This window comes from Alternaria ventricosa, assembly GCF_023758065.1.
Source record: "Alternaria ventricosa strain BMP 2768 chromosome Unknown scaffold_2, whole genome shotgun sequence".
Lineage (NCBI taxonomy): Eukaryota > Fungi > Ascomycota > Dothideomycetes > Pleosporales > Pleosporaceae > Alternaria > Alternaria ventricosa.
The window spans coordinates 294330-310442 of record NW_026055682.1 but is presented as its reverse complement, the minus strand read 5'-3'; the positions used below and the strand labels follow the sequence as shown (position 1 = coordinate 310442).

Below are 16113 nucleotides of genomic sequence, written 5' to 3'. Positions count from 1 at the left end.
TACGGCATCACTAAGTACTCCATCATCGAAGAGCGGCTTACGCCCTGGTGGAGGATCGCATGAGTGCATTCGTGTATACCAGTCCTCAAAGATGCTACAGTAGTCTTAGTGGTGAGCATTGCGCGTGCGAAGGATTCGTCTGCGTTCGCGAGAGGCTGAGGCAGGACCGATGCGGTAAACCTTGCGAGCTGAAGACGGGAAGTTGGACCCCGTAATTACGTCATCGCCATCAACAGCCTCCATGGGCACGTACGCATCACCCAACTGCGGAAATCATACCATAGGTGTATATTGATTAGGAGGAGCATGCGAGTTCCAGATTTTTAACTTGAGTGCATACCAAATATTAATGTCCGACATCAAAACAAACGTTGCACCAGATCGAAAAACAAGCTTGTCATAGCCAATGTGCACAGCGCATCCCAAACACCATGTACGCTCGCAATCGCACCACCAGTGAAATCCGCTAGTACACCTGTGGTAGTACTAGTTGGCTGCCCAAATCCGTCGCTACCGCTGCTGATAGAGCTGCCGTCCTTGCCATCCGCGGTAACAGATGCGGTGACGGAAATCGACCCCTCGACTACGACCACGGGTGTTTCTCCGGGAGTAAGTGAAACCTCGATACCACTAACTGTCGTCATGGCGCCAGGCATCAGGGTTTGCCCGTTCGGCAAAAGCAAGCCTCCGCCATCAGCCGCAGGAATGAAAGAGAACCCAGACGGAAGAGCACCCGGAGAAATCGTAGTACCACTGATGACTACGCTGCTTGCTGCTGCACCGATCGCTATCGTTGTTGTACCAGCAATTAAAGCAGAAGAATCGCGTGAGATGGTCAGAGTGCCGATGACGGTCACCTCGCCTGGCTCCAGTTCCGACGCAAGCTCGCTGACATTGACGGTCGTTCCATCTATGACTACTGAAGATGGACCGGGTGTCTGAGTAGTCTCCAGTAGCGGAATGGTTCGGGTGCCATCAATGACCACAAAAGAACCTGAGCCGCCTCTTGAGATGGGGATGTTGTTAATGGTGGTTACTTCACCAGGCTCGAGTTCAGAAGCAAGCTCGCTGATGTTGACAGTCATCCCGCCTATGATCACTGCAGATGGGCCAGACTCTTGGGTAGATTCCGGTAGCGGAATCGTCTGGGTGCCGCCCACGACCACGAATGAAGCCGACGTATCTCGGGAAATGGGAAGGTTGTTTATAGTGGTCACTTCGCCTGGGCGGAGTCGCGTGGCGACCTCACCAATGTTGACGGTCGTTCCACCGATCACCACAGGTGCTGGTCGAGTTGCCGGTGTCGGTGGGGGAAGCCCGAAAGTCGCAGTACCACCTATAACAACGAACGAAGCGGAGGTGTCGAACGAGATTGCAACATCGTTGATGGTGGTTTGCTGTCCAGGAACGATCATACTTGCAGCACCGCTTATCATAATACCCGAGTGAGACGGCTCAACTACAACAGCACCAAGGCCTGGTAGAGACATGGTCTGCAGTCCGCCCGGACTAAGGACCGTCGTAGTAGCTGGAAGATTTGCGGGTAACGCAGGTAGTCCGCCTGGAGGTCGCATAGGTTCTCCTGGTATTGGTTGTACTGGACCACCAGATGTCGCTATCGGATTACCTGGAGGCGTACCCTGAGGTAATGCAGTAGCAGTGAATTTTATCGATGAAATTTCCGGTCTGCTCGGCTGATCGGTGGGAGCGGTAGGGGCGCTATCCGAAGGTTTGAGTTTGGTGGATGCGGTCTCGGTATTCAGCATAGCCTTACTAGACGTACTTTTGTCTGATTAGCTACATACAGCACCGTTAGGAATCTTCTGCTTACGTGGGCTCTGTCAGGATCGGCTTAAATGTAGCTGGGATGAGATAATTGTAGTCGAATAGTGTCGAGGCAGTGACCAGGGTGAGCGTAACGGTTTCAATTGGTACCGACTCTGTTGTAACGGAAGTGTAAGTCACCGTTAGTGTCGAAATCGAAGTCGAGCAAGATATCTGCGGCTCGAGTGTGGTTGGTATGGCAGAGATAGAGCTGTTAACAGAACGGGGTGTTCTATGCTGTGTCAGTTTGTTTCTGGTCTAGCCAGGAAGAACATACGTGAAGGACATCGCAGCAGTCGTTGCGATAGAACTATTGACGGAACGGGGTGTTCTATGCTCTATCAGTAGGTTGCTAGCCTCGCTAGGAGAAGCATACGTAAAAGACATCGTAGCAGTCGTTTCCGCCCTTTTCTCAAGATTCGCACCAGTCGTGTGTGGAACGTCGTACACGGTTCTGGTCAATGTTGTGCCGTTGCTGAATGGAGTTATGTAGACAAAATAAACCCACCCCTCAGTATATGTTTCAGTGGTTGGTTCACGTAGTATAGTAGCGGTAGCAGTCGCATAGCTGAGGATTGAGGTGAGTACACTACATGCTGAATTTATCGTGGGAGAGGGAGCAACATTCGTAGCAACTCCAAGATCTACAATCTATGAGTCCAATTGAGCCTACAGGGTATCTTGCGAACCGAAAACTTACCTGAATAGAGTAGAGCGACAAAGCTGATCACTATCGACCAGTATTGCGAGTACATGTTGAATATGGGTTACCAGATGGTGGAAGGCGCAAGGTCGTAGTGACTGTGTTCATCGGCGTCGATGGTATTATATCCACCTAGGCAAAACGAGGGTAGGCAGTGGGGCGAAGCAGACTAGATGCGATGCATTCTATGCGACACTCTTGACGATGTATTGGCTACGCAATGTTGCTCAGCCTCGCGACTGGCCCCCAACAGTAGTCTGGGCACGACAGTCGTGGTTGGTCAGACTGCGCTGCATTGTCTTAATCTGGAAATATACAATAACCTTTGATTGCATCTCCAGGAAGCATATTGGATTGTTCTGCACAGCCTACCAATCATCGGGTTGAACCGTTGATTGCAGGGAAGAACACAGTCAGCAAGTTGGAAGTTCGGTTACAGTCCAATACAGGCTCAATGATACAGGTAGAGTACTTTCCTGCTACTTTGCGCTCAGTCGTAGACACATGCAAAAGAGCGTTGTTTATCTCAGCTTAGAGCTTTTCGCAATATGGCAGGAGCGCTCTCACTTGCAGCATCGGGTGGCTGGTTTGGTAATGACGGAAGCTGGTCGACGTACGCCTCTCACATGTTGCAAAAGTATGCCCATGCTTGTGCTGACAATGATAGGTTCCTCGTTCAGGTGGGAACTCCACCACAGACATTCAACGTGTTGCCTGCAACACAAGCTGCAAACGTCTGGCTTCCTATCGCTGATGAGTGTATGAGGCTGCAGAATGGCTCGGCTTCGTGTGGCAACTCTCGCGGTGTGACGCCTTTTCAACAACGTCAAAGTCCTGGGTTTCAAGCGAATATGTCGTCAACCTGGAAAACCATTGGTCTTTATGAACTCGGAATGGGAAGGATCCACGAAATCAACGGGAATGGTCTCCAAGGATTCGACAGTGTTGAACTGGACAACTTCACGATAGAGGGTCAGGCGATTACCGCCTATGCCTCACCCGGTTTCTGGATCGGTCAGATGGGACTATCGTCGTTGCCACTGAACTTCTCAGAGACAATCGGCTCGCCATCTCTGATTTCAGCCCTCAAAGATGAGGGTCATATACCCAGTCTAGCGTATGGATACCAAGCTGGTGCCTCGTATCGCAAAACCAGAATACCCGCCAGTCTCGTTCTCGGAGGATACGACCTGTCACGCTCGTCAGAACCCTTGACGGTCGACATCAATTCCGATCTGTCCAGAGCTCTTACAGTCGGGCTCCAGGATGTCATAGTGACCGATTCGCTGAACGGAACACTTTCGATGGTTGATAACGAACGGATACTAGCCCCGATCGATTCGTCTATTCCAGACATGTGGCTCCCCAAATCTGTTTGCGACCGCTTCGAATCTGCATTTGGCCTGGAGTATCATGAAAGGTCTGGGAGGTATGTCCTCACAGATTCGGCCAGGGATCGACTACGGGAACTCAATCCCACCTTAGCGTTCACCATCGGTACCAACGCCGTCACGGGTGGCAACACTACCATAGTCCAACTTCCATACGCGGCCTTCGACTTGCAGGCAGGGTATCCAATCTTTGCGAATGCGACGAACTATTTCCCGATTCGAAGAGCTGATAACGAAAGCCAGTACGCCATCGGCAGGGCGTTCCTACAAGAAGCATATATCGGCGTTGACTTCGAGGCTGGCATATTCAATGTCAGCGCAGCAAAATGGGACGACGTAAAGCCTGACATTGTAACGATCTCAGGTAAGGATAGTGATACCGGGGTGGCTAAGGAGCCAGGCCTCTCGGGTGGTATGATAGCTGGGATCGTCATTGGCTGCATGGCAGCGATATTGATTTGCGCATTGTGCATATGGGTTCTGGTACGGAGATCCAGGCGGATGCGGGAGCCAGATACAGCGCTGGCAGCTGACAAGGGAGCGCACGACGCGCTGTATTCAACTCCACAGTTGGCAGGTATGGCTTTCCACGAGCTCCCCGCTAAACACGGCGATAGCGAACTTTGGGAGGCAGAAATGGTACCTGAACTGGGTAGTCAGGAGTGTGCGCACGAATTGCATCCGGACTGCGTTCGATGAAGGAGTGTTGGTGCCGGATGACGCCTGCCAGATGAGGGACGCGCCGATGACTAACAACGCTAGCGTGTTAGCTATTGGGGCTGTCGCGCTTCTGGGCCGCGGCGCCAGCTTTACACCACCTTTCTTTCAGCATGTCATTTTTCAAACAACTTGAAACAAACAACTTCTTCTTACTTATCCTACAGAACCTGAGCAAGCAATATAATTCTCGGCCTCGTACTGCATCATGCCATCTCCTTTTATACTGTGGTCCACCGGGAAAGGAGTATATACCTTCTTTTCCCTGCGCCTAGTACATGCATGCATCATTGGATTGACATGTTGAAGCAATTATAGTTACTGTGCGACACATTCATACCACCTTAATATTCGCCCAATCCGAATTGCTCGATGATCGAATAACATGACCTCCACTAAGGACCGGCTAGACCGTGTAAAATAACAGGAAGCGGTAGGTAAATACTATGTGGCGGATCGCGACTCATGTTATTTCGTTCACAATACGACCTTCCCGAAGGCATGTGAACAGAATCATGTTTCTTCTCTTGATCAGCGCAGCCCACCACACAGTCCCAACGCATAACAATGACTGTCAACCCACACACTCTCACGCTGTCCACCGCTCTCGAGCCTCGGCAATCAGCCTCTGATGAGAAGTGTGCTATCTGCCAGGAGTCATTGGAGGACGCGCCTCCTGTCTATGGTCCAGCAGATGAGCATACATCCAATACAGATTGCCAGGCTGACATGGAAGCAGTCGTTACGAAGGTCTGTGGCGACAAACACTTCTTCCACCGAACTTGCATCGAATCGTGGTGGAAGTCCGGTAACCCTCATCTAAACACTTGTCCTATCGATCGTACACTTTGCTACGGCGACGTACGTGTACCCCAAGAGCCTGTCAACCTTCCTACGTATACTACATTTCCAGGTCATGACCCACATGAACACGTTACCGTTTATCTAGGGCGTCTTTCAGCTGATGATTTAAACTTCATTACCCGCGCACGAAACGAGGCATTCAACTTGATGCTCACTCCGCATCAGGTCATTACAATCGGTCCACTCGTGGACAATCTGCTTGATAGTGCGATCGAGACTGTGCAGAGACTTGCATCGGAGCTTGTTAACGCAGTTACGATCGACTGCTACCTGGATGCTCGCGTGCTTGCGGAAGGGCTGGCCGCAGGTTACATCACGCGCGAAGATATAGATTTGGCCAACAGCATCGCCGAGAATATAATGATCACGGCTGTGAACCGTAGCATTGTACCGGTTGGAGCGAGGGAAGGTGTGCAGGCTCCTTCCACTGCCGGTCCACATATTTCTGACGACATGTTTGGGCAAACGGTAAGAACTGGAGCCGACGAAGCCATTCCTAACCCCCAACGTCATCAACTCGGCCACAATGGTTTTGTGATTCACAGGACTGTACGCCTCCAGCTACAAATGGAAGGGCCACAGCATTACCTTGATAGTATTAACCATATGGTTGGCTTCTTCGACGATGACGAAGATGATTCTGGTGGTGGTGACATGGGTTAGGATTCTGTTGAAGAGGCTGGTGATACCATCAATGCCAGCTTCTTCGAACTTCACCATTGAGATTATCGTAGATAGGCAATGGTAAGAAGAGTGTCCATACGATATACGTGGATCGGCTAGGTGAAGCTGAGTCAAACTGTGAAATCGTCTTCAAGATACCCCTACGCCTACGTCGCTTTCTACAAACGTGCGCCTCGCCACAAATACTAGCCACCATACCCCCACAGCCCTGAAATTTTCCGGATTTATCCATCGGCTCTTATACCAGGTAGAAAGGGAGGTTAATAGCAACAAGGCAAGCCGGTGGGGAACACACGCAGTTCACACACGGCTCGACTCGAGCTGACAACCCCACCCCGCCACCTCATCCGGTAAAGCGCCAGATCCCGCTCAGGATGGCTGGCTAGCCTCCCAAATAATCTCAGCACGTCACGAGCACGCAAAGCAACGGAAGCACGGTGTTCCAAGCCTGCAAGTGAAATCGCAAAGATCTCCGACTATTTCCATCTCTTGCAGCTCCGATGGCCATGGCCCCTTGGATATGTCTCCACTGAAGCGTCCGAGTGAGGATGCGGAGCATGAGGATGGGCGCCGACCTGCACCGCGAACGCCGAGGATTAGAGCTTGTAAGTTCATGGACCGCGCCCCACTTCATCATTGCTTCTCTTTTTTTTTACTTACATTGTGTTGTTGTAGGTGCCGAGTGTAAAAGACACAAGATCAAATGTGAGCCTGTCGACAATGAAGCGAAATGCGCAAAGTGTCTGCGCAGCGGAACGGAATGCGTTCCTTATAATTTGAATCAACGGCTTTTGGATGAAGATGCGGCGTAGGTCCATATCATAAGTGCTCTCTTCACCATCGCTAAGTACTTTAGGTGGAAATCAAATGCGACAGCCGAGTTGACGCAGTTGCGCTCTGCGGTGCAGCGTCTGCTGCAGCACAACAAACTGCCCGGCTTGGATAGTCCAGTTAGTCAAGATACGCCGCCGCATTCAGCAGGACGCACCATGACCATCAGCCCGACAAACGTCATGTCTGAGAGCGGACATGCGACGTTCGTTGTTCCGCCGCCCATGGATATGACGAGAGATACCTCTGTCGAGCGCGAGTCTGGAGAAGAGTCTGGCTTGGTGACAGCGCCTATGAAGAGTTTATACGACCTTACCCGGATCCGGAACCTTCGGAGTAGCGTGCGATGGAAGCCCAACTCGAATTCCGTGGAGGAAGATTTTATAGCTCAAGGCATTGTGTCTTTGCCGGAAGCTGAGGACCTGTTCAGACGGTATATGCAGGACATTCGGCTTTATCTCTGGGCGGGTGTGCTCTTTCCATATGACTCCTTGGACGCAGTGCGCCGCCAGTCCACTCTTCTGACTGCGGCTGTGCTCACAATCTCCGCACTACACACGCCTGGTCGAGACGAAGCATTGCAGAAATGTTACAACATCTTCGTTTCATTAGTCTACAGTGCCTTTCTCGCTCGGCCTCAGAATCTGGATGATATCCGCGCGCTGGCTCTTGCCGCTTTCTATCTCTCGAATTTGAGCTGGAAGTTGGCCGGCCTGGCTGTGAGGAACGCCGTGGAGATGAATCTGCACATGTCGTACCAGAAGCTGATGCGAGGGCACGAGGACCAGCGAGACAACGTGCGTCTATGGTACGCGTTATATGTCTGCGACAAGCAGTTCAGCATCGCATACGGACGGCCATCTATCGTCCACGAAGACATCGCTATCAAGAACATTGAGAATTTCCTCGACAGTCCCAAAACGACCCCAGGAGATATCAGACTAGGGGCGCAGGTCACTTTGTTCAAGATCCTGACAGAAGCATACATTGCCTACGGCAGCGATCCAGAGCAACCACTGACGGAACCCGACTTCCAACAACTCCGCCTCTTCAACTTCGCCATTGAACAATGGCGACTCGCTTGGCAAGCCCGATCCGCTGACAGTCCATCCATCGGATCCTACCCATCGAAAGGCGTGGTACTATACTACCACTTCGCCAGATTCCAGCTCAATTCACTGGCGCTACGTGCTCTACCTCCACCTAGCGCAGCCACATCCGAGTCCCTCTCCTACGACCGCCGCGAAGCAGCCAACATCGCCATCACGGCCGCAACCAGCACCCTCACCCTAATCTTCGAGGAGCCTGATCTGCGCAAGGCCATGACAGCAGTGCCCATCTTCACGCACACCATGGTCGCTTTCTGCGCTACTTTCCTGTTGAAAATGGCAAAGACCTGGGGCGGCATGGCACAAGTGCAATCACCAGAGTGGGCAACCGAACCCGTTGGCCTAGGCCTCAACTTCAACATCAACCAAGTCCTATCTCTATCGCGGCGCTCCTCTTCTTTCCTAGCGAAAGTAGCGGAGAATCTGAACGAGAAACACATTACTACGCATATCGTGCAGGGTATCAATGATCTGTTGAAACGACTGGATGTTGCGGGTACGCCGTCGGGGTCTGTGACCCAGGGAGGCTTTCCGGCTGCTTCGCCTGCTACCACGCATGTGTTTGATCCTGTCAAAGCGGCTACGGCGCGCAACGATGAGGGTGTGGATGTGACGGCGGGGAATGAGTATAATATGTATGATTTGATTGGTTCTTATGGGTTTGGGTTTGACGAGACGTTTTTGGGTCAGGTTGCGCCTACGAACTTGGATTTCTGGCAGACGGAGCCTTTTTGATGGGCGGTATGTATTCGTAATTTAGGGGGAACTCCTCCTACCTTGTTCTCCAATGCACTTGAGGGTCTTGGGATCCTTGTGACAGAGGACTCCACACCTACCTTTACATATCACTCTTAAGGTTGTAGCCCAGCCAGGTTTGGCGCTCCTGATTATTCCTACATGATACCTTCGTCCAGCCGATACCTCGCATCCAACATTGTTATTCAAGGGTGGTGAAAGGCGGCGGTATCGGGCGGTGAAGGTGAGCGCGCGGAGCTTGCTGGGAAGCCGGGCGAAGGTATCAGCAATGATTTGTGGACCAAGCTGTGGTTTGCTGCACTGCGAGTAGGCAGCAGCAGCGATTGCTGTGGCGGAGCGAGTATGTAGGCAGCTATGCAAGTTTAGCAATGCGCAACGCTGGACAAGGCTGCCCAGGTGCTTGAGGCTGTCCAGGCGAGGCTGATGCTCTGAGCTTCTGCGCGTGCTCGTGAGGGGAAGCTGCGACGGCCGCCGGGGAAGCTCGTGCTCTCCATCGAGACGGTGACAATAATAGAAGCGAGGTTTCTAGAAGTAAATTATGCGCGTGTCGCCGGCGGGATAAGCAACGTGTGAGTGCATCGTCAACGTCGCGATTGTTCTGCCCCTCGCTACTAGGCGTTGCTGGGGAAGGCGCGTTTGGCGGTGAGGCGCAATTGGAAGGCGCGCCCCACCGTGATTGGCTTAGCCGCGGCCTTCTCTGCGTTTCTGCCGCTCTGTCTAGAAGATTCTCGAGCTCCACCAAAGACTATATCAGCCCCAAACTCGACTCCTCCCACTACTTTTTCTTCATCGAATTGCTCTCTCCCACTGCCACTACACAGACATCGACGTCGCTCTGCTTGCTCTTACCCACGCGCATTAGAAGAGCTCAGCAACCGAACTACCCCGCCTAACTGTACGTCTTCCCCACACTCGCCTACTCGCCTGTCACGTCAGCCTAGTACCATTGAGCCCGGACTGACTCTTTTCCCACAGCTCAACACCCACACAACCGCCACCATGTCTGGGGAGACCTTCGAGTTCCAGGCTGAGATCTCTCAGCTGCTCGGCCTCATCATCAACACCGTCTACTCAAACAAGGAGATCTTCCTGCGAGAACTCATCTCCAACGCCTCCGACGCCCTCGACAAGATCCGATATGAAGCCCTCTCAGACCCAAGCAAGCTCGACAGCGGCAAGGATCTCCGCATCGACATCATCCCCAACAAGGAGGCCAAGACCCTCACCATCCAAGATAGCGGTATCGGTATGACCAAGGCCGACCTCATCAACAACCTGGGTACGATTGCCCGCTCCGGCACAAAGCAGTTCATGGAGGCGCTGTCAGCCGGTGCCGACATCTCCATGATTGGTCAATTCGGTGTCGGTTTCTACTCCGCATACCTCGTCGCCGACCGCGTCACCGTCGTCTCCAAGAACAACGATGACGAGCAGTACGTCTGGGAGTCCAGCGCCGGTGGCACCTTCAAGATCACCGAGGACACCGAGGGCGAGCAGATCGGCCGCGGCACCAAGATCATCCTCCACCTCAAGGATGAGCAGATGGACTACCTCAACGAGTCCAAGATCAAGGAGGTCGTCAAGAAGCACTCCGAGTTCATCTCATACCCCATCTACCTTCACGTCCTGAAGGAGACCGAGAAGGAGGTCGAGGATGAGGACGCCGCCGAGGAGACCACCGAGGGCGACGACAACAAGCCCAAGGTCGAGGAGGTCGACGACGATGAGGAGAAGAAGGAGAAGAAGACCAAGAAGGTCAAGGAGTCCAAGATCGAGGAGGAGGAGCTCAACAAGCAGAAGCCCATCTGGACTCGCAACCCTCAGGACATCACCACCGAGGAGTACGCCTCATTCTACAAGTCCCTCTCCAACGACTGGGAGGACCACCTTGCCGTCAAGCACTTCTCCGTTGAGGGTCAGCTCGAGTTCCGCGCCATCCTCTTCGTTCCCAAGCGCGCTCCCTTCGACCTGTTCGAGACCAAGAAGACCAAGAACAACATCAAGCTCTACGTCCGCCGTGTCTTCATCACCGACGACGCCACTGACCTGATCCCCGAGTGGCTCAGCTTCGTCAAGGGTGTCGTCGACTCCGAGGACCTGCCCCTCAACCTGTCCCGTGAGACCCTCCAGCAGAACAAGATCATGAAGGTCATCCGTAAGAACATCGTCAAGAAAACCCTCGAGCTCTTCAACGAGATCGCCGAGGACCGTGAGCAGTTCGACAAGTTCTACTCTGCCTTTGGCAAGAACATCAAGCTCGGTATCCACGAGGACTCGCAGAACCGCGCTTCCCTCGCCAAGCTGCTCCGCTTCAACTCCACCAAGTCTGGTGAGGAGCAGACCTCGCTTACCGACTACGTCACCCGCATGCCCGAGCACCAGAAGCAGATGTACTACATCACCGGCGAGTCGCTCAAGGCTGTCCAGAAGTCGCCCTTCCTCGACACCCTCAAGGACAAGGGCTTCGAGGTTCTCTTCCTTGTTGACCCCATTGACGAGTACGCCATGACTCAGCTCAAGGAGTTCGACGGCAAGAAGCTCGTCGACATCACCAAGGACTTCGAGCTTGAGGAGTCCGAGGAGGAGAAGAAGGAGCGTGAGGCCGAGGAGAAGGAGTTCGAGGGTCTCGCCAAGAGCCTCAAGACTGTCCTCGGTGACAAGGTCGAGAAGGTTGTCGTCTCCCACAAGCTTGTCGGCTCACCTTGCGCTATCCGTACCGGCCAGTTCGGTTGGTCAGCCAACATGGAGCGTATCATGAAGGCCCAGGCTCTCCGTGACACCTCCATGAGCTCGTACATGTCTTCCAAGAAGACCTTCGAGATCTCGCCCAAGTCTGCCATCATCAAGGAGCTGAAGCGCAAGGTCGAGGCCGATGGTGAGGACGACCGCACCGTCAAGTCCATCACCCTGCTTCTCTTCGAGACCTCGCTCCTTGTCTCTGGTTTCACCATTGATGAGCCCGTCCAGTACGCTGAGCGCATTCACAAGCTTGTCTCCCTCGGCCTGAACGTCGACGAGGAGGTCGAGACCGAGCAAGAGAAGACCGAGGCCGCCGAGGCACCCGCAGCGGCTGGCGAGAGCGCCATGGAGGAGGTCGACTAAGCGCATCGCCCGTCTTGACTGGTTTTGAAAAGTTTGGTCGGCGCTCTGATATCCCTTTCATGTGTCATGGCTTTCTTTCACTTTCTACACCTCACTTGCATGGTACACGAAGCTTAATCTTCGATGGCGTCTTAGAGTGGTGGTACTTTATGCATCACGAGTAATGGATATCCCGAAATGTATCTTACGTAGACTTGCCTCTGGGTAGTTTTCATGAATGATGAAATGTTCAAACAATCTTTGTCTTGACTGTGCTTTTGTTGTTGCTTTTGTTTTTGTGGTGTTGATGTATGGCCTTGATGGTCAACGCGTCTGGGCACAGTTCACCACACCAGCTAGCTATCGACCGTCTCAAAACTACTCACGTTCTTCCGTCATCTCTCACTAACTTTGCGCTCTGATTGAAAGATGTCAGATTTGACAGATGCCAGTTTGGTGTTGGCGACGCATCTCACAACGTCAGGGTCCAACCCATGCAACGGCGATCGTCCCGTGTCCGAAAAACAGGAAATCTCCACAAGCCTGGGCCGTTTCGTACCTCCACAACAGCAGGGATGAGGAGCGTGCATGACGTATGACGGAGCCGCGTTCAAGATGTCTAGAACGACGGTTTCTTGGTACAGGACCATAGACTACCAGCCTTTGTCCTCCCTTTTCTGCTGTCATTACCATACCTTGACGTTCCTGCACCAACTTCCAGAAGTCTCCGATATTGTTGTTGAGATATGTCGGCTGTAGACCAACTCAAGCAGCAGAATGCTGCGCTGCAATGTATGTTGGCAGATGATGTAAAGGATGTAGGCTAATGCGCGCTCAGCAAGTATTGGAAACATTTCCAAAGTCGCTGGATCGACCGCGACGAAGCCGGCTTCTGCGACTCCGGCAAAGACAGCGACGTCGGCTACCAAAGCTACCCCTGTGAAGAAGCCTGTTGCGACAGCTACGGATACCGCAGGATCAGCTGCTACGCCAGCGAAGAGAGTACCGAGGAAGCTCAACGCAGCGGGCGCGTCGTCCTCAACGCCAGCAAAGACCACGCCGGTGAAAGCGACTCCAGCAGCTTCCTCAACACCAGTAAAGAAGCCGGTAACCGCTGCATCAGCAAGCAAGCCCGCCTCTACCACCACCCCCGTGAAGAAAATACCCGTCACCACAGGCAAAACACCCGTCAGCGAAGCCTCCAAGCCCGCCCGCCAACGCACCCCCCTCGGCACCACAAAGCCGCTGCCCATACGCAAGAACCCCACAACGGGAGCCGCGCAATCGCAGCCCTCCAGCGCCGTCAGCAAAGCGCCTGTGAAGAAGACCACCACCGCCGCAGCATCTTCTCCCGTTGCAAAGACCACTCCAGCAGCGAAAGCAAGCCCCGTCAAGCGCACACCCACCAAGGTAAACCCCGACGGCACAGCGCCCACCAAAGTAAACATCGACGGTACCTATCCAACCCCTCTTTCCGTGATACTAGCTCATCCCGCTCCAGGCCAACCTACTCCTCAGTCTACTATTGCTAGCTCTGCGAAGAAACAGCCGGGTATCGTGGGTAAAGGCGTGAATACCGCTACGGGCACGCTGAACAAGACTGTTGGGACGACGACGGGGGGGTTGAACACCGTTACCGATTCTGCTACCACCGGAATAAACAGCACGGTCAATGGCGTGACGGGGTATGCGGGCAAGGGACTTGATAAGTTGCCGGGTGGTGTGGGCAAGCCGGTCAAGCATGTAACTGATAATGTGGGTAAGACGGCGACGGGCGCGGTGGATAACGCGTATTACACTGTTGGGTCTGCGACCAAGGGGTTGCAGGGTACTGTGAGTAAGACGACGGGGGCGATTGGTAGGGGTGATGCGAAGGGGACTGTTGCTGGGGCGAGTAGTGGTGTTGGTATGTTCACCTTTTTCCCATCTCATACTCTGATATCCCGACGTCGATATGCGCTTGTCGTATACGTCCAAACACCCTACTAATACCCCACAGGCAACACACTAACAGGCGTAGGCAAAGGCGTCGGCAACACCGTCGGCGACGGTCTCGCTGGCCTGGGCAACACTGTCGGCGGCCCTGTTGGCGGCGTCGTCGGCAACGTAGGCAAAGGTGCTAACAACGCTGTTGGCGGCATCACCAGCGGCGTCGGCGACGGCGTTAGTAAGCTCGGTAAGGGCGATGTGATTGGTGGTGTGGGTAGTACGCTGGGTGGTGTGGGAAAGGGTGTGGGTGGTCTGTTGGGCGGGATTACGGGGTATGGTGATGATAAGGAGAAATGAAGGTGCAAGGTTGAGAGGTGGTTGGTGGGGATTGAGGAGGGTGATGAGGAGGATGAGGCTGTGGAAGAGTCGGAGGAGGGGCAGGAAGAGAAGACTAAAGGAGAAGATGTCAGAGAGGGCGATGGTGTGCGAGAAGGAGGAGAAGGAGAAGCGAATGTGAAGGCTGATGTTGTTGAGGGGGAGGGGTTGAAAGCAGATTCCGTGCATGGCGGAGGGGATAGTAAGGAAACCTGATATTATCGCATGTAGTTCTATGTAATTTGTCGTTATCATCATTATCATCCGTTCGCAGGTTTACAGCTACATACGCGTCCACGCAGGTAGTTCCCATGGTCGAACTCAAGAGCAGGTATGTGGCTAGGCGCATGTTCAACACCACACCCATCCATCCCATCTCCCTAATCCACCGCAGAGCCTATTACAAAGCATGCCCCTCAGCTAGCCCTCGCTTGGAAACAGCCACACCTTCTGCGAAACGGGGCGTTGATCTCCCTGGAGAAGTACCGCCGAATTCGCTCCTTCTGCGGTTGTATCCTATACGCGGTAATGTTCACGGCACTAGGTTTGGGGCTTGTTGGTGGTTCCATAGAGGGGATAGGCTTGGGTCCTAAGAACAAGGAGATAATTTGGGAAGGGGTAATGGGGATGCCATGGGGAGAAGCGTGTGTGGTGATAGTGCGAGGAGAAGGGAGAAGCGGGTCGACGGCTAGCGAAATGCTTCGTGAGCGATTTACGGTAGCCTTACAAGATCTTTCCACGTACCATGTCCACCAGATGTGCACAATTCAATCCTCATAGCCGTAGAAAAGGTCGCCGTTACCTGACCGTCCACGCTATTCCACCCAACACACCGGATTACCAAGCTCCCCATCTGGTTACCCAACGGCCCTTTCCAGCACGCCTAATACACCGGCCTGGTAAGGAAATTGAACCACAAACCTGCGCCTCTTTTTGCGTCGTCAGCCACCCCAACGGCAGTACCACGCCGAAGCTTGCCGCTAAGTCATCTCGTGTTCCCAAACGCACGCACTCGCCTGGAATTGTAATCTTTGCGAACTGGACTTTCGGACTCTACGCCGGTCCGCGGCACGATTGGGTGGGGTTGAATGTCCGATATACGCTGCGGGGGCTGTGATAGGTAGGGTCGGTTTCGAAACTATCTAATAGGCTTTCGGGAGGCACGTTGCGTCCGGACAGGGAGGGGTGTGAGGGATTTTGAAGGGCTGATGATCTTAGAGCCGGGGATATCGTGGCTTGCGCGTCAGGGTTTGTGGAAGGATAAGCTTTTTTCGAAAGCTTGGTATCGTTTTGACAGGTGTCTAGGAAAGCTTGGTATCATGGCTGGTGACGATCGGGGGGTCGTTTGCTCCTATCAGCTTGGAGATGAGACTTTCTGATTAGGGCGATTTGCTGCTCAGCTTGTATACATGGGTAAATCTGCACCACTTTGCTTTCGTGGCATCGGTTGCACGCAGCAAACAAACCCCTTCGAGTAAGACATCAGGCAACATCTCACGACACGGCACACTCAGCCAGCTATCCCCGGCTTTGACACTGTAGCACAACCCCAGGACCCCCCAAACCACTCTCGTAACCTTTCAAATTTGTTTCGCGCATCATCAGCCCTTTTTAACGCCAGCGCGTCGATTCTAGCCACAAGCACAGACGCGGAGAGCGCACGCACTAACCCCATCCCAGCCGCAAACCAGTCGATCAGGGACCAATCCGCCTACATCCCTCGCAACGTGCACGGAAACGTGTGGCTGAGCTAGGCAACTATCACCGGCACTATCCTGCTCTCACGAAACGTGTGGAACAATAGCGCGTGCGACGACACCGTACCGGTGTTCCTTCTGGAGACGGTCTT

General features: G+C 53.4%; 4 protein-coding genes across 4 annotated transcripts; 3 read left to right on the top strand and 1 right to left on the bottom strand.

Moving 5' to 3' along the window:
- Nucleotides 1-359: 359 nt before the first annotated feature.
- On the bottom strand, nt 360-2419 carry J4E93_001134 (uncharacterized protein; the record flags this gene model as incomplete). The annotated part of the gene is made up of 2 exons (XM_049339086.1): nt 360-1773; nt 2415-2419. 2 exons carry the CDS (start codon nt 2417-2419, stop codon nt 360-362), a joined length of 1419 nt encoding a protein of 472 aa, XP_049203043.1.
- Nucleotides 2420-3378: 959 nt separating this feature from the next.
- J4E93_001133 (uncharacterized protein) lies at nt 3379-4617 on the top strand (the record flags this gene model as incomplete). The annotated part of the gene is made up of 1 exon (XM_049339085.1): nt 3379-4617. One exon carries the CDS (start codon nt 3379-3381, stop codon nt 4615-4617), a length of 1239 nt encoding a protein of 412 aa, XP_049203042.1.
- Nucleotides 4618-6984: 2367 nt separating this feature from the next.
- Nucleotides 6985-8858, top strand: J4E93_001132 (uncharacterized protein; the record flags this gene model as incomplete). The annotated part of the gene is made up of 2 exons (XM_049339084.1): nt 6985-6991; nt 7060-8858. 2 exons carry the CDS (start codon nt 6985-6987, stop codon nt 8856-8858), a joined length of 1806 nt encoding a protein of 601 aa, XP_049203041.1.
- A 1020-nt stretch (nt 8859-9878) lies between these two features.
- HSP90 (heat shock protein 90) lies at nt 9879-11981 on the top strand (the record flags this gene model as incomplete). The annotated part of the gene is made up of 1 exon (XM_049339083.1): nt 9879-11981. One exon carries the CDS (start codon nt 9879-9881, stop codon nt 11979-11981), a length of 2103 nt encoding a protein of 700 aa, XP_049203040.1.
- Nucleotides 11982-16113: the final 4132 nt, after the last annotated feature.